General features: G+C 51.0%; 1 protein-coding gene across 2 annotated transcripts in view; it reads left to right on the forward strand.

Moving 5' to 3' along the window:
* The window catches only part of ZFPM1 (zinc finger protein, FOG family member 1), a 189,983-nt gene that overhangs the window by 158,153 nt on the left and 7,708 nt on the right, over positions 1-24,122 (forward strand). For both annotated transcript variants that reach the window (XM_060253629.1, XM_060253630.1), the window contains exons 5-6: positions 17,863-17,968; positions 21,813-22,013. In XM_060253629.1, coding sequence (XP_060109612.1) covers positions 17,863-17,968; positions 21,813-22,013 — 307 coding nt within the window. The remainder of the gene's footprint in view (positions 1-17,862; positions 17,969-21,812; positions 22,014-24,122) is intronic.

The raw sequence follows: 24,122 nt of genomic DNA on the forward strand, positions 1-24,122 counted from the left end.
GTGTTGGACTGGATGGACCATTGGCCTGATCCAACATGGCTTCTCTTATGTTCTTATGCCTTGTGGCTAATAGGCACTGATGGACCTCTGCTCCATATGTTATCCAGTCTCCTCTTGAAGCTGTCTATGCTTGCAGCAGCCGCCGCCACTTCCTGTGGTAGTGAATTCCACTTGTTAATCACCCTTTGGGTGAAGAAGGACTTTCTGTTATCCGTTCTAACATGACTGCTCAGCAGTTTCATGGAGCGCCTACAAGTTCTTGTGTTGTGAGAAAGGGAGAAAAGGACTTTTTTCTCTACCTTCTCTGTCCCATGCATAATCTTGTAAACCTCTGTCATGTCATCCCTAAGTCGACATTTCTCCAGGCTGTAGCACAATCTGTTGTGGAGATGCTAGTTTCTGCTTACAGAGAGTTTCTGGTTAACAGGAAAGGGGGATTAATTCGAAATTGTGGTCCCTGCCTGTACAGAATCCTCTCACGGCTGCGTCTTGACCAAGCCTAAGCCAGTAAGTTCCACCTTGCGGACCGTGAGCAAGTGGAAAGCTGGCATAAAAAACGTTTTAAATAAAAATTAATCTGCTGATTAAATGAGCACGAAAAGGGTTGCCGTCCCCTAGTGGAGGAAGGAGTCTTGTGGTCTCTAAAGGACTGCTCGGTCGATTGTTCTTTTAGATTTCTGGCAGCATCTTTGGGGTGGTCTCTTCAACTTCCAGGGGTTTTTTCCCCTCTCCGCCTGATATGGTTTGGCACTTAAAGTAATAGCTGTTGTTTAAAGGCAGCATCCAAACAACTGTATCCAGATGTGCGTTTCCTTCTTTCTCATGTGCTGTCCCGTGATTGTAGCACCGCCCCAACCACAGAGGTGATGTTTATCATCATGCAGAGTCTCCATCAGGCCAGTGGCCCATCCAGTCCAACACTGTGGCCAAAAACCCCAGGTGCCATCAGGAGGTCCAACAGTGGGGCCAGGACACTAGAAGCCCTCCCACTGGGCCCCCCCAAGCACCAGGAATACAGAGCATCACTGCCCCTGACATAAGAACATAAGAGAAGCCATATTGGATCAGGCCAATGGCCCCTCCAGTCCAACACCCTGTGTCACACAGTGGCCAAAAAAACCAGGTGTCATCAGGAGGTCCACCAGTGGGGCCAGGACACTAGAAGACCTCCCACTGTTGCCGCCCCTGCCAAGCAGCCAGAATACCGAGTACCACTGCCCCAGACATAAGTTGTGTTGGATCTGGCCAGTGGCCCATCCAGTCCAACACTCTGTGTCATACAGTGGCCAAAAAAACCCAGGTACTATCAGGAGGTCTACCAGTGAGGCCAGAACACTAGAAGCCCTCCCACTGTACCCCCCCCCCCAAGCACCAAGAATACAAAGCACCACTGCCCCAGACATAAGAGAAGTTGTGTTGGATCAGGCCAATGGCCCATCCAGTCCAACACTCTGTGTCACACAGTGGCCAGAAGAACCCAGGTGCCATCAGGAGGTCGACCAGTGGGACCAGGACACTAGAAGTCCTCCCACTGCCCCCCCCCCCCAAGCACCAAGAACACAGAGCATCACTTGCCCCAGGCAGAGAGTTCCATCAATATGCTGTGGCTAATAGCTGCTGATGGACCTTTGCTCCATATACTTATCCAATCCCCTCTTAGTATCTCTGAATGCCAGTTGCTGAAGGATAAGGAAATGGCAAAAGTTGCTGTCTTCAGGCTCTGCTTCATAGGCTTTGCATCTGGAAGCATCCCTTCGGCCAGCCACCAAAAGAAATGTAACGGTGGAATGAGAAAGTCCCTTAGCCTTGGTTGAACAGCTCTTGTGTCTTTGCTGTGAAAAGAGGAAAAGAGTTTTTCAGGCCCTGCTTTCCCCTGTTAGTCTTTCCTGTCCCCCCACAATTGCAAAAACATGAAAGGAGGTGGAGGAGTGTCTCCCCAAGCCAGTTTCCTTCCCCCAAGTTTCTCTCTCTCAGGGACCTTCTGCCTTTGAGCTGGCCGATTCCTTGCAGAAACCTGAAGGAGATCTAACTCGAGATCGCTGTTCCCTCTGAGCTGAGCTAGCTCACAGATTTTTAGCCTCCAGCTCACACGTTTTTGTCTTAGCTCAGGAAAAATGGCCCCGGAGCACAATAATTTATGCAGGAGCTCACAACTTTAATTCCAGTAGCTCACAAAGTAGAATTTTTTTCTCACCAGACTTAGAGGGAACATTGCATGAGATATGGGCTGGTAGAAAGGGGTGTGGTGTTCTTTGTGCTTTCAAGAGGGGGAAAGAGATGTCTCTTAGTGCGTTGACTCCCACAGAAACATTGTGAAATATTTCCAAAAAAACGCTTGGAATAATAGAAGAACAGCTGAGCCCCAAAAGCACTACGGGGGGTGACTTGTAAATAAACGCAGTGAGCTCAACGACACCGCAGAATTTAAGAAAAATGCTCAGTTCACCCTTCCTCCAGTTTGGTGCAGTGGTTAAGTGCAAGGACTCTTATCTGGGACAACCGGGTTTGATACCCCACTCCTCCACTTGCAGCTGCTGGAATGGCCTTGGGTCAGCCATAGTTATTGCAGGAGTTGTCCTTGAAAGGGCAGCTTCTGAGAGAGCTCTCTCAGCCCCACCCTCCTCACAGGGCGTCTGTTGTGGGGGGAGAAGATATAGGAGATTGTGAGCCGCTCTGAGACTCTGTCCTTGAAAGGGCAGCTTTTGGGAGAGCTCTCTCAGCCCCACCCTCCTCACAGGGCGTCTGTTGTGGGGGGAGAAGATATAGGAGATTGTGAGCCGCTCTGAGACTCTGTCCTTGAAAGGGCAGCTTTTGGGAGAGCTCTCTCAGCCCCACCCTCCTCACAGGGCGTCTGTTGTGGGGGAGAAGATATAGGAGATTGTGAGCCGCTCTGAGACTCTGTCCTTGAAAGAGCAGCCTTTGGGAGAGCTCTCTCAGCCCCACCCTCCTCACAGGGCATCTGTTGTGGGGGGAGAAGATATAGGAGATTGTGAGCCGTCTGAGACTCTGATTCAGAGAGAAGGGCGGGGTAGAAATCTACGGTCTTCCTTGAAGAGGTGCTGGAGAGGAGCAGAACTGGACCCGACCCACATGGGGGGGGGGAGTGTGGGGCCCTGGCCTCCAGGTGATTCCTCTGCCCCCCAGCGCAGCCAAGATCCTTGGCCAGCCCCAGCTCCTCGTGCTTCCTCCTTAAGTGAGAGCGGGGAAGCGAGGAGGTGGGTCTAGCGGGAAGCCATCCAGCCAGCTCTTGGACGATGGCTTGCGAGAAATAATGGGACAGAAAGTCTTGGCCTCTCCTCTCCCTTTTCTCTTTTCTCCACCGCTCGAGCCTCCCCGTTTATCTTTTGCTGAATTAAATCCTTGATTAACCCTTATCTTGCCAGTTTGGTGGCTATCTCTCCTGTGGCGCCGTATGTCCAGACAACCGGTACAGGATGATTGATTTCTTAAAGATATGCGGTTGCTTTTTTTCATTTATTGTCTAAATATTTTTGCTCCCATTTCAGCAGCTTCCCTTATCAAGCCGGGCTGATGATTCCCAGCCCTGCGTCTCTCTCTCTCTCTCTCTCTCTCTCTCTCTCTCTCATGCCCCCCCTTTCCTTTCTCTTGCTTCCCTTCACTGTCTCTGCCCGGAAGAAGAAATCACAGTTCTCTATCACAGAAAGTAACTGTGGGGCTCTCTGGCTTGGAGACAGGGAAAGGGGGGGGGGGAGATTTCAGTCAGAAGGCAACTTTTCCGGCTGCCTCTGCCCTTTGGTGCTTGGGCCAGAACAAGGAATCCAGTGTGCAACGCTTTTTTTGTGTGGGGGGAGAGATTGGTTGACTGTGTCACAGTTTAAGTATACTAGAAAGTACCAGATTGCCATGAGGAATTAGGAATTACTAATGAATTTATTAGTAATGCATGATATTTGATCTTTCCCCACAGTGATCTGGTGTTTTCTAGTCTTGACTCTATACCAGGGGTATACTAGAATGATTAAAGGGTTGGGACGCTTTCCCTATGAAGAAAGGTTAAAACGCTTGGGACTCTTTAGCTTGGAGAAACGTCGACTGCGGGGTGACATGATAGAGGTTGACAAGCTTATGCATGGGATGGAGAAAGTAGAGAAAGAAGTCCTTTTCTCCTTTTCTCACAATACAAGAACTCGTGGGCATTCGATGAAATTGCTGAGCAGTCAGATTAAAACTGATAAAAGGAAGTACTTCCTCACCCAAAGGGTGATTAACACGTGGAACTCACTGCAACAGGAGGTGGTGGCGGCTACAAGCATAGCCAGTTTCAAGAGGGGGTTAGATAAAAATATGGAGCAGAGGTCCATCAGTAGCTATTAGCCACAGTGTGTATATATGTGTGTGTGTTTGTGATATATATAGGACAGCCTGGGGGGTGGGCTCTTTGTGTTTGGCCAATCAGGTAGAGACAGGGCTCTGTGTTCCTGTCTTGGTCCTTGGAGGGGCTTGCTAGTCGAGGGCCACAACTCCCCTCCCTCCACCCCCCACGCCACTTGGTCTGCCCTGCTCAGCCAAAATCTGTCATGCAAAATAGAAACATGCCCACTTTGCACTGGAGATTTCTCCCCACACGCCTGGATCTGTGCCACAGCAGTTTAGGACAGCCCCCCCCCTCCTTTGCAAGGTCAGCAACAGACTGGCTTTGAAAAGGCGAGAGAATCTCAACCCCCCCCTTCCTGCAGGGAGGCCAAATCCTCCCGAAGGTTACTGATTAGCCAGCGTGGCGGTTCCCTTCCCCTCTTTGGCGAGGGGTCTGGACTGCCCCAGATAAAGCATCCCAAGCGGATGTTGCTCAGATAGAGTTTCCGATGGTTATCTGGGCCGCTGCAGATCGGAGACAGTGACCCTTTTGTTCGGGGGTGAAACAAGGAAGGTTTCTCAGAGTCGCCTCGCTGCCCCGTCCCGCTTACCCCGGGCTGGCATGGAACCTACCGGGAAAGGAAGCCACACCTCAGTTGCCAATGTTTGTCCGTCACGGCCCCCTTATTCCCTCCCCATGAACATGGGGAGGGGGGAAGAAAGAAAGGGCGACTGTTGCAGAACCGGCCTTGTGTGGTTGAGAGATGGAGTCCTTTACAGAGAAGGTTGTGAGTGGGGGGGGGGGGGCAATATTTTGCTGTTTGGCTTGAGAGTTCATTGGGGAGCTGGTAGTGAGGAAGGGGCAGGACTAGAGACGGAGCTTTCGTTGTAGAAAAAGCCCAGCAGGAACTCATTTGCATATTAGACCACACCCCTGATGGCACCATTGTTTTGCAGACGGCTTTTTGTGGGAAAAGCCCAGCAGAAGCTTATTTGAATATTAGGCCACACCCCCTGACACCAACCCAGCCGGAACTGCGTTTCTGCTAAAAAAAAAAGCCCTGGCTAGACAGAAGAACATAAGAGAAGCCATGTTGGATCAGGCCAGTGGCCCCTCCAGTCCAACACTCTGTGTCACAGAAGAACATAAGAGAAGCCCTGTTGGATCAGGCCAGTGGCCCCTCCAGCCCAACACTCTGTGTCACATAAGAACATAAGAGAAGCCCTGTTGGATCAGGCCAGTGGCCCCATCCAGTCCGACACTCTGTGTCACAGAAGAACATAAGAGAAGCCCTGTTGGATCAGGCCAGTGGCCCCTCCAGTCCGACACTCTGTGTCACATAAGAACATAAGAGAAGCCATGTTGGGATCAGGCCAATGGCCCATCCAGTCCAACACTCTGTGTCACATAAGAACATAAGAGAAGCCATGTTGGATCAGGCCAGCGGCCCCTCCAGTCCAACACTCTGTGTCACATAAGAACATAAGAGAAGCCATGTGGATCAGGCCAGTGGCCCCTCCAGTCCAACACTCTGTGTCACATAAGAACATAAGAGAAGCCATGTTGGATCAGGCCAGTGGCCCCTCCAGCCCAACACTCTGGGTCACAGAAGAACATAAAAGAAGCCCTGTTGGATCAGGCCAGTGGCCCCTCCAGTCCAACACTCTGTGTCACAGAAGAACATAAGAGAAGCCCTGTTGGATCAGCCAGTGGCCCCTCCAGTCCAACACTCTGTGTCACAGAAGAACATAAGAGAAGCCCTGTTGGATCAGGCCAGTGGCCCCTCCAGTCCGACACTCTGTGTCACAGAAGAACATAAGAGAAGCCCTGTTGGATCAGGCCAATGGCCCATCCAGTCCAACACTCTGTGTCACATAAGAACATAAGAGAAGCCATGTTGGATCAGGCCAGCGGCCCCTCCAGTCCAACACTCTGTGTCACATAAGAACATAAGAGAAGCCATGTTGGATCAGGCCAGCGGCCCCTCCAGTCCAACACTCTGTGTCACATAAGAACATAAGAGAAGCCATGTTGGATCAGGCCAGCGCCCCTCCAGTCCAACACTCTGTGTCACATAAGAACTAAGAGAAGCCATGTTGGATCAGGCCAGCGGCCCCTCCAGTCCAACACTCTGTGTCACATAAGAACATAAGAGAAGCCCTGTTGGATCAGGCAGCGGCCCCTCCAGTCCAACACTCTGTGTCACATAAGAACATAATAGAAGCCCTGTTGGATCAGGCCAGTGGCCCCTCCAGTCCAACACTCTGTGTCACATAAGAACATTAGAGAAGCCCTGTTGGATCAGGCCAATGGCCCCTCCAATCCAACACTCTGTGTCACATAAGAACATAAGAGAAGCCATGTTGGATCAGGCCAGTGGCCCATCCAGTCCAACACTCTGTGTCATATAAGAACATAAGAGAAGCCCTGGTGGATCAGGCCAGTGGCCCCTCCAGTCCAACACTCTGTGTCACAGAAGAACATAAGAGAAGCCCTGTTGGATCAGGCCAGTGGCCCCTCCAGTCCAACACTCTGTGTCATATAAGAACAGAAGAGAAGCCCTGTTGGATCAGGGCCAATGGCCCATCCAGTCCAACACTCTGTGTCACATAAGAACATAAGAGAAGCCCTGTTGGATCAGGCCAGTGGCCCCTCCAGTCCAACACTCTGTGTGACAGAAGAACATAAGAGAAGCCCTGCTGGATCAGGCCAGTGGCCCCCTCCAGTCCAACACTCTGTGTCATATAAGAACAGAAGAGAAGCCCTGTTGGATCAGGCCAGTGGCCCCCTCCAATCCCAACACTCTGTGTCACTAAGAACATAAGAGAAGCCATGTTGGATCAGGCCAGCGGCCCCTCCAGTCCAACACTCTGTGTCACATAAGAACATAAGAGAAGCCCTGTTGGATCAGGCCAGCGGCCCCTCCAGTCCAACACTCTGTGTCACATAAGAACATAATAGAAGCCCTGTTGGATCAGGCCAGTGGCCCCTCCAGTCCAACACTCTGTGTCACATAAGAACATTAGAGAAGCCCTGTTGGATCAGGCCAATGGCCCCTCCAATCCAACACTCTGTGTCACATAAGAACATAAGAGAAGCCATGTTGGATCAGGCCAGTGGCCCATCCAGTCCAACACTCTGTGTCATATAAGAACATAAGAGAAGCCCTGGTGGATCAGGCAGTGGCCCCTCCAGTCCAACACTCTGTGTCACAGAAGAACATAAGAGAAGCCCTGTTGGATCAGGCCAGTGGCCCCTCCAGTCCAACACTCTGTGTCATATAAGAACAGAAGAGAAGCCCTGTTGGATCAGGCCAATGGCCCATCCAGTCCAACACTCTGTGTCACATAAGAACATAAGAGAAGCCCTGTTGGATCAGGCCAGTGGCCCCTCCAGTCCAACACTCTGTGTCACAGAAGAACATAAGAGAAGCCCCTGCTGGATCAGGCCAGTGGCCCCTCCAGTCCAACACTCTGTGTCATATAAGAACAGAAGAGAAGCCCTGTTGGATCAGGCCAGTGGCCCCTCCAGTCCGACACTCTGTGTCACATAAGAACATAAGAGAAGCCATGTTGGATCAGGCCAATGGCCCATCCAGTCCAACACTCTGTGTCACATAAGAACATTAGAGAAGCCCTGTTGGATCAGGCCAGTGGCCCCTCCAGTCCAACACTCTGTGTCATATAAGAACATAAGAGAAGCCCTGGTGGATCAGGCCAGTGGCCCCTCCAATCCAACACTCTGTGTCATATAAGAACATAAGAGTAGCCCTGTTAGATCAGGCCAGTGGCCCCTCCAGTCCAACACTCTGTGTCACATAAGAACATAAGAGAAGCCCTGTTGGATCAGGCCAATGGCCCATCCAGTCCAACACCTCTGTGTCACATAAGAACATAAGAGAAGCCCTGTTGGATCAGGCCAGTGGCCCATCCAGTCCAACACTCTGTGTCACATAAGAACATGAGAAGCCCTGTTGGATCAGGCCAGTGGACCCTCCAGTCCCAACACTCTGTGTCACAGAAGAACATAAGAGAAGCCCTGGTGGATCAGGCCAGTGGCCCCTCCAGTCCAACACTCTGTGTCATATAAGAACAGAAGAGAAGCCCTGTTGGATCAGGCAATGGCCCATCCAGTCCAACACTCTGTGTCACATAAGAACATAAGAGAAGCCCTGTTGGATCAGGCCAGTGGCCCCTCCAGTCCAACACTCTGTGTCACAAAAGAACATAAGAGAAGCCCTGTTGGATCAGGCCAGTGGCCCATCCAGTCCAACACTCTGTGTCACATAAGAACATAAGAGAAGCCCTGTTGGATCAGGCCAAGTGGCCCATCCAGTCCAACACTCTGTGTCACAGAAGAACATGAGAAGCCCTGTTGGATCAGGCCAGTGGACCCTCCAGTCCAACACTCTGTGTCACAGAAGAACATAAGAGAAGCCCTGGTGGATCAGGCCAGTGGCCCCTCCAGTCCAACACTCTGTGTTACATAAGAACATAAGAGAAGCCCTGTTGGATCAGGCCAGTGGCCCCTCCAGTCCAACACTCTGTGTCCATATAAGAACATAAGAGAAGCCCTGGTGGATCAGGCCAGTGGCCCCTCCAGTCCCAACACTCTGTGTCACAGAAGAACATAAGAGAAGCCCTGCTGGATCAGGCCAGTGGCCCCTCCAGTCCAACACTCTGTGTCATATAAGAACAGAAGAGAAGCCCTGTTGGATCAGGCCAATGGCCCATCCAGTCCAACACTCTGTGTCACATAAGAACATAAGAGAAGCCCTGTTGGATCAGGCCAGTGGCCCCTCCAGTCCCAACACTCTGTGTCATATAAGAACATAAGAGAAGCCCTGTTAGATCAGGCCAGTGGCCCCTCCAGTCCCAACACTCTGTGTCACATAAGAACATAAGAGAAGCCCTGTTGGATCAGGCCAGTGGCCCATCCAGTCCAACACTCTGTGTCACATAAGAACATAAGAGAAGCCCTGTTGGATCAGGCCAGTGGCCCATCCAGTCCAACACTCTGTGTCACATAAGAACATAAGAGAAGCCCTGTTGGATCAGGCAGTGGCCCATCCAGTCCAACACTCTGTGTCACATAAGAAACATAAGAGAAGCCCTGTTGGATCAGGCCAGTGGCCCATCCAGTCCAACACTCTGTGTCACATAAGAACATAAAAGAAGCCTGTTGGATCAGGCCAGTGGCCCATCCAGTCCAACACTCTGTGTCACATAAGAACATAAGAGAAGCCCTGTTGGATCAGGCCAGTGGCCCATCCAGTCCAACACTCTGTGTTACATAAGAACATAAAAGAAGCCCTGTTGGATCAGGCCAGTGGCCCATCCAGTCCAACACTCTGTGCCACATAAGAACATAAGAGAAGCCCTGTTGGATCAGGCCAACGCCCATCCAGTCCAACACTCTGTGTCACATAAGAACATAAGAGAAGCCCTGGTGGATCAGGCCAGTGGCCCTCCAGTCCAACACTCTGTGTCACAGAAGAACATAAGAGAAGCCCTGCTGGATCAGGCCAGTGGCCCCTCCAGTCCAACACTCTGTGTCATATAAGAACAGAAGAGAAGCCCTGTTGGATCAGGCCAATGGCCCATCCAGTCCAATACTCTGTGTCACATAAGAACATAAGAGAAGCCCTGTTGGATCAGGCCAGTGGCCCCTCCAGTCCAACACTCTGTGTCATATAAGAACATAAGAGAAGCCCCTGTTAGATCAGGCAGTGGCCCTCCAGTCCAACACTCTGTGTCACAGAAGAACATAAGAGAAGCGCTGTTGGATCAGGCCAGTGGCCCATCCAGTCCTACACTCTGTGTCACATAAGAACATAAGAGAAGCCCTGTTGGATCAGGCCAGTGGCCCATCCAGTCCAACACTCTGTGTCACATAAGAACATAAGAGAAGCCCTGTTGGATCAGGCCAACGGCCCATCCAGTCCAACACTCTGTATCACACAGTGGCCAATATATACATACACACACACACACACACAGTACCTAATAGCCACTGATAGACCTCTGCTCCATATTTTTATCCAATCCCTTCTTAAAGCTGGCTATGTTTGTAGCCGCCGCCACCTCCTGTGGCAGTGAATTCCACATGTTAATCACCCTTTGGGTGAAGAAGGACTTCCTTTTATCTGTTTTAACCTGACTGCTCAGCAATTTCATTGAATGCTCATGAGTTCTTGTATTGTGAGAAAGGGAGAAAAGTACTTCTTTCTATTTCTCCATCCCATGCATCATCTTGTCAACCTCTATCATGTCACCCCGCAGTTGACGTTTCTCCAAGCTAAAGAGCCCCAAGCGTTTTAACCTTTCTTCATAGGGAAAGTGTTCCAAACCTTTAATCATTCTAGTTGCCCTTTTCTGCACTTTTTCCAATGCTATAATATCCTTTTTGAGGTGCGGTGACCAGAATTGTATACAGTATTCCAAATGAGACCGCACCATCGATTTATACAGGGGCATTATGATACTGGCTGATTTGTTTTCAATTCCCTTCCTAATAATTCCCAACATGGTCTTGGCCTTTTTTATTGCAACCGCACACTGTCTTGACATTTTCAGTGAGTTTTCTACCACGACCCCAAGATCTCTCTCTTGGTCAGTCTCTGCCAGTTCACACCCCATCAACTTGTATTTGTAGCTGGGATTCTTGGCCCCAATGTGCATTACTTTGCACTTGGCCACATTGAACCTCATCTGCCACGCTGACGCCCACTCACCCAGCCTCAACAGATCCCTTTGGAGTGCCTCACAATCCTCTCACCACCCTGAACCGTTTAGTGTCATCTACAAACTTGGCCACTTCACATACAGCATACAGAGATACACCTGTCCTTGGCTCCCGCCACCTTTTTGAGTCAGAGATGTGAGCTGCACAGCTTTGGCGGCTTCCTTGTGAAGATTTGTGGTACGCAGCATCCAAATGGGGAAAAGCTCTCCAGAGGATATGAATGTTGTCAGCAATGTTCCCTCTAAGCTGCAGAGCTTTGTGAGCAAAAATTCAACTTTGTGAGCTACTGCTATTAAAGCTGTGAGCTACTGCGTAGATGGTTGTGCTCCAGGGTCAATTTTCCAGAGCTAAGACAAAAAAAGTGTGAGTGGGAGGCGGAGAATCTGTGAGCTAGCTCACGCTAAACTCACCTTTCTCCCCCACAACAGACACCCTGTGAGGTAGAAGAAGATATTGGATTTATATCCCGCCCTCCACTCCAAAGAGTCTCAGAGTGGCTCACCATCCCCTTTCCCTTCCTCCCCCACAACAGACACCCTGTATGGTGGGTGGGGCTGAGAGAGCTCTGACAAAAGCTGCCCTTTCGAGGACAACCTCTGCCAGAGCTATGGCTGTCCCAAGGCCATGCTAGCAGGTGCAAGTGGAGGAGGGGGGAATCAAACCCGGTTCTCTCAGATAAGAGTCTGCACACTTCAGCACTACACCAAACCACACTTAACCACTATACCAAATCGCCCCCTGCCCCCCTTCCGAATGCCCCCTCCCGTGCCGACATGATAGACTTATTTCTGCACACAGGTCCCTCCTTCCTACATACAAGCGTGCAGTCAAGAATTGGGCCGCTACCTTTCTTGCACTGTCAGCATTGTGTGTGTGCGTGCACACATGTGTGTGTGTGTGTGTTTTTATCAAGCCGTGAGCACTCCTCTCCTTCAAGTGATAAGCCCTAAACCGGCCAAGACTGTCAGTCTGAGTTGGAGGGTTTAGAAATATTGGGACGAATAATTAGATTTCATATCGTTACCGCTGCAGCCATCGAAGGATCAGGCAGATTAATTTTTCCCCCTCTCTCTCTCTCTCTTTCCCTCCTCTGCTCATTAATATTCATTAGCGGCACATGAAGGCAGAGAAGAGCGGAGGCCGAGAGCCAGGAAAAGGGGGGGGGGTGGACAGAAAGGGGGGAGGCTAAGGCAGCCCGCGATTCCTTCCCCCCCCCCCCCCCGTCTGAGAGGGTTCGCCCACGGTTTTGCTTCCTGCCGCGCTCCGTCTCGTCAGGGTGGCTGCAGCTTTGATCCCCTTTCCGATTCCCGGTCTCGACCCTTTTTCACATCGCAGGCCTTCCTGCACACTGAATTCCATATCTTTATGTGTGAGCCCTTCCTCGGCAGTCCCCGTCTCCTGGGACTACACCGGGGCTTTATTTAGCCAGACTTGGGCAGATTTCTCACCGGCATATGCTCCTTCCCCCCAGTGCTTCTCCTTGCATCGGCTCAAGCCGTCGGTTCCCCACCAGTTGCTCCGCAGTGCCTCTTGCTTCGTGGCTCCTTCCCATTCCCGTCGCAGCAACCGAAACTCCAAAAAAGCCAGCGTCCTGTTGCTGCGACATTAATAGGAAGGAGCCGCGACATGAGAGGCGCCCGCGGAGCAACTAGTGGGGAATCCATCGCTTGAGCCGGTGCTGGGAGAAGTGTGGGGGTGGAGCAAATGGAGAGCCAGTTTGGTGCAGTGGTTAAGTGCGCGGACTCTTATCTGGGAGAACCGGGTTTGATTCCCCACTCCTCCACTTGCACCTGCTGGAATGGCCTTGGGTCAGCCATAGCTATCACAGGAGTTGTCCAAAGCAGAACCAGTTTGGAGTAGTGGTTAAGTGTGCAGACTTATCTGGGAGAACTGGGTTTGATTCCCCATTCCTTCACTTGCAGCTGCTGGAATGGCCTTGGGTCAGCCATAGCTCTGGCAGAGGTTGTCCTTGAAAGGGTGGCTGCCGTAAGAGCTCTTTCAGCCCCACCCACCTCCCAGGGTGTCTGTTTGGGGGGGGGGAGGTAAAAGGCAATTGTGACCACTCTGAGACTCTGAGCTTCAGAGTATAGGGCTGGATATAAGTCCAATATCTTCTTCTTCAAATGCCGGTGAGGAATCAATCTTGTTGTAGACGTCAGTTTGTCAGAGGAGCAAGACTTTCATCTTTGGAACAGGGGCAGATCTTTCTGGGTCACTTGGAAGGGATGTTTGGATTCTGACAAGTTGCAAAGTATGTTAGTAGACAGGACCGTCCAGTTGTAACCAACTTATGACTACCCCATAGGATTTTCAAGGCACGAGACAAAGCCGTTTGTTGTTGCCCAGCTCTGTAGAGCAATATGGGATCTCTTGGCGGTCTCCCATCCAAGCAGTGCTTCCTCCAAGCTGTGGAGTTTTGTGAGCAAAAATTCTACTTGGAAAGCTGCTGGCATTCAAGCCGTGAGCTACTGCAGAAATTAGTTTGCTCCGGGGCCGGCCTTCCTGAGTTCAGACAAACAATGTGTGAGCCGGGTGCTCAAAAACTGTGAGCTAGCTCACACTAACTCAACTTTGAGGGAACACTGCATCCATGGGATTCTTGCCCCAGAAGGTAGGACTACAACCAATGGGTTGAAATTCAATCAAAAGAGTTTCTGGCTCAACATTAGGAAGAACTTCCTGACCGTTAGAGCGATTCCTCAGTGGAACAGGCTTCCTCCTTGGGAGGTGGTGGGCTCTCCTTCCTTGGAGGTTTTTCAACAGAGGCTAGATGGCCATCTGACAGTGATAAGAATCCTGTGAATTTAGGGGGAGGTGTTTGTGAGTTTCCTGCATTGTGCAGGGGGTTGGACTAGATGCCCCTGGAGGTCCCTTCCAACTCTGTGATTCTGTGAACTGCCTGACCGTTAGAGCGATTCCTCAGTGGAACAGGCTTCCTCGGGAGGTGGTGGGCTCTCCTTCCTTGGAGGCTTTTCAACAGAGGCTAGATGGCCATCTGACAGCAATGAAGATCCTGTGAATTTAGGGAGAGGTGTTCGTGAGTTTCCCGTATTGTGCAGGGGGTTGGACTAGATGACCCTGGAGGTCCCTTCCAACTCTATGATTCAAGATTCTATCCAAGTAAAAAGATGATGATGATATTGGATTTATATCCCGCCCTCCACTCCGAAGAGTCTCAGAGCAGCTCACAATCTCCTTTGCCTTCCTCCCCCACAACAGGCGCCCTGTGAGGTGGGTGGGGCTGAGATGACTCTCACAGCAGCTGCCCTTTCAAGGACAACCTCTGCCAGAGCTCTGGCTGACCCGAGGCTATTCCAGCAGGTGCAAGTGGAGGAGTGTGGAATCAAACCCGGTTCTCCCAGATAAGAGCCCGCACACTTCACCACTACACCAAACTGGCTCTCCAGGGCTGACTCTTACTTAGCTTCCAAGTTCCAAAGAGACTGGGCCAGCCTGGATTGGGGGGGCGGGGTGCTGTAGCTCAGTGGAAAAACCTCTGCTTGGCATGCAGAAGGCCCCAGGTTCAATCCCCAGCAAGTGGGTAATGGACCGAAAGGTTTCATTCCATAGAAAGCAGCTTTATGTGCATTCATAATTTAGCAGGGAGTCTCTCTGTCTCCAGCTTGCTGTGCCCCAAGGGATGGTCCAACTCCTTGGATAGAGTTTATTTTTTGCAGGAGAGCCATTTGAAAGAGAGGATGGAGAGGATTCGCCTCCATGGAAAGTACTTGTTGCCCCAACAGAGTTTCTTTCCACACGTCCCTTTTGCAGCTGGAAGACCAGGTGTTGGTACCCTGGGGAAGTCGATCTGATCTCTGACCCCAGGTTCCCTCCAGTCTATCTCCATCCATCCTCTTCTTTTATGCAGTGGCTTTCCGGGTGGACCCACTCAGGGTGGGGGCAAAGCTGAGTCCTACCGATTCCCCACTAGATTTCTGCCGCTCTCCCGCTCCTCTTCTCCGCGGGGCTTCCGTCGGATGTCACACTATCTGCCCTGGGACTGCAACTCACTTCGCCTTTTTCGCACGGCAAAGAAAACCCCATTTTTAGAGGCTCTTGTTTGCTGCGTGAAAGAGGCGGAGCGATTTGCAACCCCGGGGCAGCTTGTGCGGAAGCCGATGGAAGAGGAGAGCGAGAACGAGGTAAGGCTAGGGGGAAATCGGTCTCCATCTCAGGCATGGGCTTCTGCCACTCAGGTTGTTCGTGCCTGGCACCCAGGGTCCCGTCACACCTTCCACGGAGCAAGCTTGGCAGGCAGGCAGGCAGCCCGCTTTGTGACCGTCTTGCCCGGTCCACACCGACGTCCTCTTCCTGTCTCCCCTCGAACATCTGTGGCTGCGTCAGCAGCACGAGGCTGGGGGGACGTCGGCACTTCCTCTCGACTTGCGAAAGCAGCCGAAAGCCCCATCTCTCCCTCCCCTCCTGCCCATGTCTTTTCCTCCCTGCCTTGAGCGGAGGTTAGGGGTGAAGCCCTGCCCCATCTCTCCCTCCCCTCCTGCCCATGTCTTTTCCTCCCTGCCTTGAGCGGAGGTTAGGGGTGAAGCCCTGCCCCATCTCTCCCTCCCCTCCTGCCCATGTCTTTTCCTCCCTGCCTTGAGCGGAGGTTAGGGGTGAAGTGGCAGTTTCCTTCACAGCCTGCCATGGTCAGCCTCCGGGTTAAGGAGAGGAGGAAATAACAAACTTGTTGTGTGCTCGCAGTCACGCTCCGAGCGACGCTGGAGCCAGCTGGGCCTTCCGCAGGGGAGGCATTGGGTGTGCGTGGTGACCTTGGAAAGCTTCCGCCGTCTTGGTCCTCTTCTCTCCCCCACCCCAGTTTGGACCTAGCAGCCTTCTCCCCCCCGGAGGTGACTGTTCCATGCAAAAGATGGTTGGCGCGCATCCAACTTAAGAGTCCTCCCATCTGGATCTGACCAGTGGTCCGTCTGGTCCAGCATCCTGTTTCACTGAGCAGCCAACTAGTTGCCCTGGAGAGCCAGCAAACGGCACGGAGGCCAAGGACTTCCACCGATGCTCCCTGCCAGCACTGCAGTTCAGAGACAAACTGCCTCTAGAGATCGCAGAGTCACAGAGTTGGAAGGGACCTCCAGGGTCGTCTAGTCCAACCCCCTGCACAATGCAGGAAACTCACAAACACCTCCCCCCTAAATTCACAGGATCTTCATTGCTGTCAGATGGCCCTCCAGCCTCTATTTAAAAACTCCAAGGAAGGACATTCTCTTAAGTCAGGAGTGTCAAACATACAGTTCAGGGGCCAAATCTGGCCCCCAGAGGACTCCTATCAGGCCCCCAAGCAAGTGGCTTTCATTTGCTTCCTTCTCTCTATATCTTGCTTCCTTCTGCATAACAACTTGCTTTGCAAGGCTTGCTCAATCGCACAGGAGCGACAGGGCAAAGCCTCTGTTTTCTCCACTGGCTGAGGCTCCTCCTTTGGGGATGAAGGGGGGAGGAATAGCTTGCTTTGCCAGGCTCTCTCAACTGCACAGTAGAGCTACTGAGCCAAGCCTCTCTTCCTTCTGTTGGCTGAGGCTCCCCTCCCCCCAGTCCCCTGGGGAAGGAAGGAAAGAGCCAGAGCTTCCTTTGCCCAGTTCCCGGATCCCATGGAAGAAATGAAAAGAAAATATCTTTAAGATGAAGATAGAAGATATTGGATTTATATCCCGCCCTCCACTCCGAAGAGTCTCAGAGTGGCTCACAATCTCCTTTACCTTCCTCCCCCACAACAGACACCCTGTGAGGTGGGTGGGGCTGGAGAGGGCTCTCCCAGAAGCTGCCCCCTTTCAAGGACAACCTCTGCCAGAGCTATGGCTGACCCAAGGCCATGCTAGCAGGTGAAAGTGGAGGAGTGGGGAATCAAACCCGGTTCTCCCAGATAAGAATCCACACACTTAACCACTACACCAAACTGGCTCTTTCAACCAAACTTTCAAGGACAACCTCTGCCAGAGCTCTGGCTGACCCAAGGCCATGCCAGCAGCTGCAAGTGGAGGAGTGGGGAATCAAACCCAGTTCTCCCAGATAAGAGTCCGCACACTTCACCACTACACCAAACTGGCTCTCCAACGAGTGCTAACCAACAAGTGCTAACGTTTTAAGCATGTTTTAGGATTTTTAAAAAATATCTTTGTGCTTGTCTGCATTCTTTATAAAATTTATATCTCTGCTACCTAATCTTGAATCGGTACACACATGGCCCAGCCCGACATGGCCCGGCCCGGCCCAAGAAGGTCTCATTTATGTCAGATCCATCCCTCATAACAAATGAGTTTGACACCCCTGTCTTAAGCCATCGTGGCTAGTAGTCCTCAACGGGCCTGTCCTCCAAGGATCTGCCTCATGCCCTTCGAAAGCCAGCTGTGCTGGGGGCCACTGGCAGCAAATCCAGAATTTTCTCTTTTTGTTGAGAACAATGACAATAAATTTATCTATCTGTCTATCTATCTGTCTGTCTGTCTATCTATCTATCATCTATCTATCTATCATCTATCTGTCTGTCTGTCCATCTATCTGTCTGTCTGTCTGTCTGTCTATCTATCTATCTATCTATCTATCTATCTATCTATCTATCTATCTATCTATCTATCTATCTATCTATCTATCTATCTATCTATCTATCTATCTAAAATGTCACTCTCTGTTCCATCCTGAGTAGCAGAGTTGAGGTGTCTGGCATCCTCTCTGGACCCTGCCGGTGGCAGTGTGAGCAATGGGGGAGATGGGAGTATCTCGCAAGGGGACAAGGAAATACCGTCCAAAAGCCCTGGCTGTTCAGGTCCATGTTAAATGCGCTCTGTTTCTGTTGGCAGCTGAACCCACCTGTGACCCTGATGTTAGAAGATGAGAATTGCTGGATCTCCAAGCTGCCTTTGGTTTCCGGAGAAGGAGAAGCGAACGTGGTGGTGTATAAAAAGGGTTGGTATTGGTTTACGTGGTGGCCTCTGGGAGGGGGGCGGAGAGAGGAGTATGGTGGGAGGTGTTAACGGTATCCTGTAAGACGTGGGTGGCCAAACTGTGGCTCCGGAGCCACTTTTGGCTCCTTCATACATATTGTGTAGCTCTTGAAGCACTCTCTGCCTTGTCAGCTGGCTCGGAGAAGGCATTTGTCTTTTTTAAATCACTTCTCCAAGCTAAGCCAGCTGGCAGCTTTGAGAATGCATTGAAAGTTAAAGTTGCTTTCTTTCCACCCTCCCACACCAATCTATTTTCCTTCCTTCCTTCCTCCCTCTCTCCCTCCCTCCCTTGTGTTATGGCTATCAAACATCTGACGTTCATGTCTTGCAGCTCTCAAACGTCTGATGATTATTCTGTGGCTCTTACATTAAGCAAGTTTGGCCACACCTGCTGCAGAATATTGAAAGGGGCTAAGGGAAGTCCTTCAGAATAGCCAGGAGGTCTTTACCCCTTTTTGTCACCTTTGGGCAGAGAGAAGTTCCCTCCGATTAAATCTGCCCTGATTAACTCCTGAATGCCTAAATTTGAGTCTTTTCGATAGTAGTGGCTGGAAGCTATATCCATACGAATATGGCATTTCTTTAGATTTTTTTTTCTTTTAATCTTGCCTGGTGCAGGTAACAGCAGAAGTGAAACAACAGAAGGACCCAATTAGTCCAGTTAAAAATAACTCATAAAATTTCAGCAATAAATATCCAGATGCAGTCAATAAAGACAGCTGTATAAAACGAAAAGATTACCAGCACTGGGCAGGCTGCAGAGAACGGTATTAAAAATGTCGTCTAAAAGAATGTCGTCTAAAAGTCTGGGTGAAATGAAATGGTTTTGCCTGTTGCCTAAGTGGCAGTAAGATGCTGTGCCAGATGAATGTCTAGGCGGGAGGGGGGGTACTCCACAGCCGAGGAGCCACCACTGAGCAAGCCCCGCCCGTAGACACTGCTTGCCTCTGGTTTCTTTGTGAGGGCCCTTTTGGCAGAGGCTGCAGTGGTGGTCTTAATTGGAGGGCTGGACAGGAGGGGAGATGGTGGACCTTGAAAGTAGCTTAGGCCCAAGCTGTGTGGGCTTTAAAGTTGAGCTGCAGCACTTGCAATTGTGCATGGGACAAATGGGCAGCTATCTTTCGCCTGCACGCTGATTGCCCCCAAATCACCCAGTCTTTGTACATGTCCCCGGCAGACTTGAACAGACAGAAATGGAGAGCTCTCTGCTCCCAAGGAGCTGGCAGTCTAAAAAGGGGACAACCCTCCCTTATGGAAAGGCGGGCTGTAAGGAGGGATTGAGAGTGGATCTGTGTTCAGGGAGGGGGCTGCATATCTGAGAGGGGGGCTGCAAGGATGAGACCGCTGGGGGGGGGCTGCAGGGGGCAGAGCAGCATTCAGCAGGGAGAGTTTGAGAAGAAACCAAGGGCTCATCAACGGATGCGTGGGCTGGTGCTGCCTTCTAGAGGCGAATTGCATGTATTGCAGGTGCCTGCCCTTGCCTGGTTTTTGCTCCTTCTGTCCCCCCGCCCTTTCCCCGGGACGCTCCCAGCCGCACTTTATGTTCACAAAGAGCACGTCACAACAAAACACAGTGATAAGCGATAAACAAAATACAAAGCTATGTGGCCCCAAAAATCACGTACATCACAATAAACTGTATTCAAACACATCTCACAAAACACAATCAAAAGTGCAGAAGAATGAATGGAGCCCAGCTCCAGCAAGACTATCTCCGTTCAATTAGTCCCGTTCTAACAGAAGATCAAATAAAGTCCAGACCCTTACAAAAAGGGTAGAGGCTCAAAAGAACACCGGTAGAGCGCAAGTCCGTTCTAAGGAGGAGGTGGGGCAACGACAGCAACTCCTCTTCATCTCGCCGGAGAAATCCAACTTCCATCTCTCAACGCGTCTGTCGTCTGTCCTTGCTGCTCGTCTCAAAGAGCCGCCTTATGGCAGTTCACACTGCCTGGAATGAAATGTGTGAAGTGCAGTTGAGAGAAAAGTTATGCACCGTTTTGCTCTTGATAAAGTGTGAACTGCCGTAGGGCGGTTCTTCGAGACGAGCAGCGAGTCCAGTCGACAGAGGCGTCGAGAGATGGAAGTTGGATTTCTCCGGCGAGTGAAGAGGAGTTGCTGTCGTTGCCCCACCTCCTCCTTGGAACGGACTTGCGCTCTTCCGGTGTTCTTTTGAGCCTCTTCCCTTTTTGTAAGGGTCTGGACTTTACTTCATCTTCTGTTAGAACGGGACTAATTGAACTGAGATATCCTTGCTGGAGTTGGGCTCCATTCATTCTTCTGCACTTTTGATTGTGTTTTGTGAGATATGTTTGAATACAATTTATTGCGATATAAGCAATTTGGGGGCCACGTAGTTTTGTATTTTGTTTAGCGCTTCGTGCTCACTGCATCCTTGCGATCCTCTCCCAGATATAAGGGTTTTATTTCTTGAGCATCTCTCTCCCCCTTAAACATAATTTTTATTTATTTCGATTACCTATGCTGCTCTTCCTTGCAAAAGCAAGGCCCAGAGCAGCTGGCATCAGAAACAAATGCATATAGAATAGAATTAAAACAATATTAAAATACATTAAAACAGTTCCTCCACAAAACAACACTACATCCTATATCCAAGATAATAGATCATTTCAGTATGATCGTACTGCCGATTTAATTACTGTACCTACATTTTTCTCTCCTGAGTAGGGTTGCCAAGTCCAATTCAAGAAATACCTGGGGACTTTGGGGGTGGAGCTGGGATTGAACGCCAAAGGGAGTTCTGGCCATCACATTTAAAGGGACTGCACACCTTTTAGATGCTTTCCCTCCATTGGAAATCATTAGGGTTGCCAAGTCCAATTAAAGAAATATCTGGAAACTTTGGGGGTAGAACCAGGAGACTTTGGCGGTAGAGCCAGAAGCAAGGTTGTGACAAGCATCGTTGAACTCCAAAAGGAGTTCTGGCCATCACATTTAAAGGGACCGCACACCTTTTAAGGGCCTTCCCTCCATTGGAAACAAAGAAGGATAGGGGCACCTTCTTTGGGGGCTCATAGCATTGGACCCCCTGGTACAATCCTGAAAATTGGAGGGTCTTTTGAGGAGAGGCATCAGATGCTATGCTGAAAATTTAGTACCTCTTAACTAAAAAAAAACAGCCCCACCAGAGCCCCAGATACCTAAGGATCAATTCTCCATTATTCCCTATGGAAATCGGTCTCCATAGGGAATTCTTTCTTTTATATACAGTTGATATATTTATTAATATTTATTAATATTTATTGATAACCATGGTTTTATCTGTTTTAATCTGTTTTAAATGCTGATCCCTTTATATGTTTAAATACTGTAATTTTGTTGGATCTATCACTGGAAGCCGCCCTGAGCCACTTGTGGGAAGGGCGGGATATAAATCCCAAATAAATAAATAAATAAATAAATAAATAAATAAATAAATAATGGAGTGCCCAGCAGGCATCTCCCCCCTGCTTTCTGATGACCCTAAAGCGGAGGGAGGGTTCCCGAACCGGGGGATCCCCTGCTCCCATCCGGGGATTGGCAACCCTACCCCAGAGACCTTTCAGGACATAAGACTGGGATGGGCTTCCCAATTGGGCTGGGAAAGGAGCGGAGATAGCAATCAAACGCTGCCTTATTTGTCATAATGGGAGATTCCTAATTATGCGTGCATGCAGGGCATTTGCCATCTGAGCAATCAGATCCCCCCCTCCTTGCCCCAACTGCTCTCCCCTCACCCTTTCGACCCCTTTTGATGTGGCTCTGCGGTTGCCTGGTAACCCCGAAGCGATGCTCTTATCGCACCTTAGATGAGTCCATCTGCTGCAAGACCACCAAGGCCATCCCGGAAGGAGAGTCCTTGAAGGCGTTCGTCATGGCGGAGCCGATGGGCATCCCCAGCCACGCGGTGAAATCGGAGCCCGGAGGTCCGGCGGTGCTGCCCTCTGAAATCCAGCTCCTGCCCCAGCAAGCGGGCATGGCCGCCATCCTGGCCACAGCCATCGTAAACAGTACGTGCGTTGCCTCCTTAGCGGGTCATCAGAGGGAAGATGGCATGGGGCAACCCAGTCTTGGATGAAACGCCGACTGTGGGGTGACAGGATAGAGGTTTACAAGATAATGCATGGGATGGAGAAAGCAGGGAAAGAAGTCCTTTTCTCCCTTTCTCACAATACAAGAGCTCGTGGGCATTCAATGAAATTGCTGAGCAGTCGGGTTAGAACACATAAAAGGAAGTACTTCTTCACCCAAAGGGTGATTAACATGTGGAATTCACTGCCACGGGAGGTGGTGGCGGCCACAAGCATGGCCACCTTCAAGAGGGGTTTAGATAAAAATATGGAGCAGAGGTCCATCAGTGGCTATTAGCCACAGTGTGTGTGTATATATAAAAGTTTTTGCCACTGTGTGACACAGAGTGTTGGACTGGATGGGCCACTGGCCTGATCCAACAGGGCTTCTCTTATGTTCTTATGTGACACAGAGTGTTGGACTGGATGGGCCATTGGCCTGATTGTACATGGCTTCTCATGTTCTTCTGTGACACAGAGTGTTGGACTGGATGGGCCATTGGCCTGATCCAACAGGGCTTCTCTTATGTTCTTATGTGACAGAGTGTTGGACTGGAGGAGCCATTGGCCTGATCCAACATGGCTTCTCTTATGTTCTTCTGTGACACAGAGTGTTGGACTGGATGGGCCATTGGCCTGATCCAACATGGCTTCTCTTATGTTCTTCTGTGACACGGAGTGTTGGACTGGATGGGCCATTGGCCTGATCCAACAGGGCTTCTCTTATGTTCTTCTGTGACACAGAGTGTTGGACTGGATGGGCCATTGGCCTGATCCAACATGGCTTCTCTTATGTTCTTCTGTGACACGGAGTGTTGGACTGGAGGGGCCACTGGCCTGATCCAACAGGGCTTCTCTTATGTTCTTATATGACACAGAGTGTTGGACTGGAGGGGCCATTGGCCTGATCCAACATGGCTTCTCTTATGTTCTTATGGATGCGGGCAGAATGGAGCGGGTGCAGAGGAAAGCAACCAGGATGATCTGGGGCCTGGAGACCAAGAAGCCCTCAGAGGAAAGGTGGAGGGATTTGGGGAAGGTTCAGTCTGGAGAAGAAGAGGCTGAAGGGGCTGTCGTTAAGTCTTTGAAGGGCTGTCACCAGGGGTCTCTTGGTAGAAAAATAGGTGGTGGAGCTCATCCAGGGGTTGTTGTGCAGCTGCGCCTCCTATTCAGTGGACAAGGTGGGGAGGAGGAGGGGGGGACCCTCAGAAAGGTTCAGGAGCTGAGTTCCTGCTGAATCCGAGGCCTGTCTTTGTAGAAAAATAGGTGGTGGAGCTCATCCAGGGATTGTTGTGCAGCTGCACCTCCTATTCAATGGACCAGGCGGGGAGGAGGAGGGGGAACCCTCAGAAAGGTTCAGGAGCTGGGCTCCTGTGAGCTCCTGCTGGATCCAAGGCCTGGCTGCCACTTCGAGAAGGGCAGGGAGCTGTTGGCAGCAGAGGAGAGGACTAGCAATCGTGGGTTGAAATTATGGATGGGAAGGTATTTGACTGGAAGCTTTTTGACAGTGGGGGTTGTTCAGGGGTGGGATCAGCTCCTGAGGGAGGTGGTGAGCTCTCCCACGCTGGCAGTCTTTAACTAGCAGCTGGACAAACATGGGTCACAGATGCTCTACGCCAGGGCTGGGGAACCTCCGTCTCAAGGGCCGTAGCCGGCCCCCGAGGTCACTTGGTGTGGCCCTCGGGGATTGCTGGGCTGAACTGAGCCATGTGGCAGCCTCTCTGAGGCCTAGCTGGCTAGCGAGGATCGTGGGGCCCAGCTGTGCTGTGCAGCAGCCTCCCCAGGGCCAGGCAGGGATCACAGGCCCCAAATGTACTGTGCGGCAGCCTCCCTGGGGCCTGGCTGGCCAGTGAGGATCGTGGGGCCCAGCCGCGCTGTGCAGCAGCCTCCCCAGGGCCAGGCAGGGATCACAGGGCCCAAATGTACTGTGCGGCAGCCTCCCTGGGGCCTGGCTGGCCGGCCGGAATTGCTGCAGGGCCTGGAAAAGTTACTGCCACAGTTCAGTTTGCACGTGATTGTCCCAGAGGGTGTGGCCTAATATGCTAATAT

Source organism: Heteronotia binoei, chromosome 14 (genome assembly GCF_032191835.1).
Source record: "Heteronotia binoei isolate CCM8104 ecotype False Entrance Well chromosome 14, APGP_CSIRO_Hbin_v1, whole genome shotgun sequence".
NCBI lineage: Eukaryota > Metazoa > Chordata > Lepidosauria > Squamata > Gekkonidae > Heteronotia > Heteronotia binoei.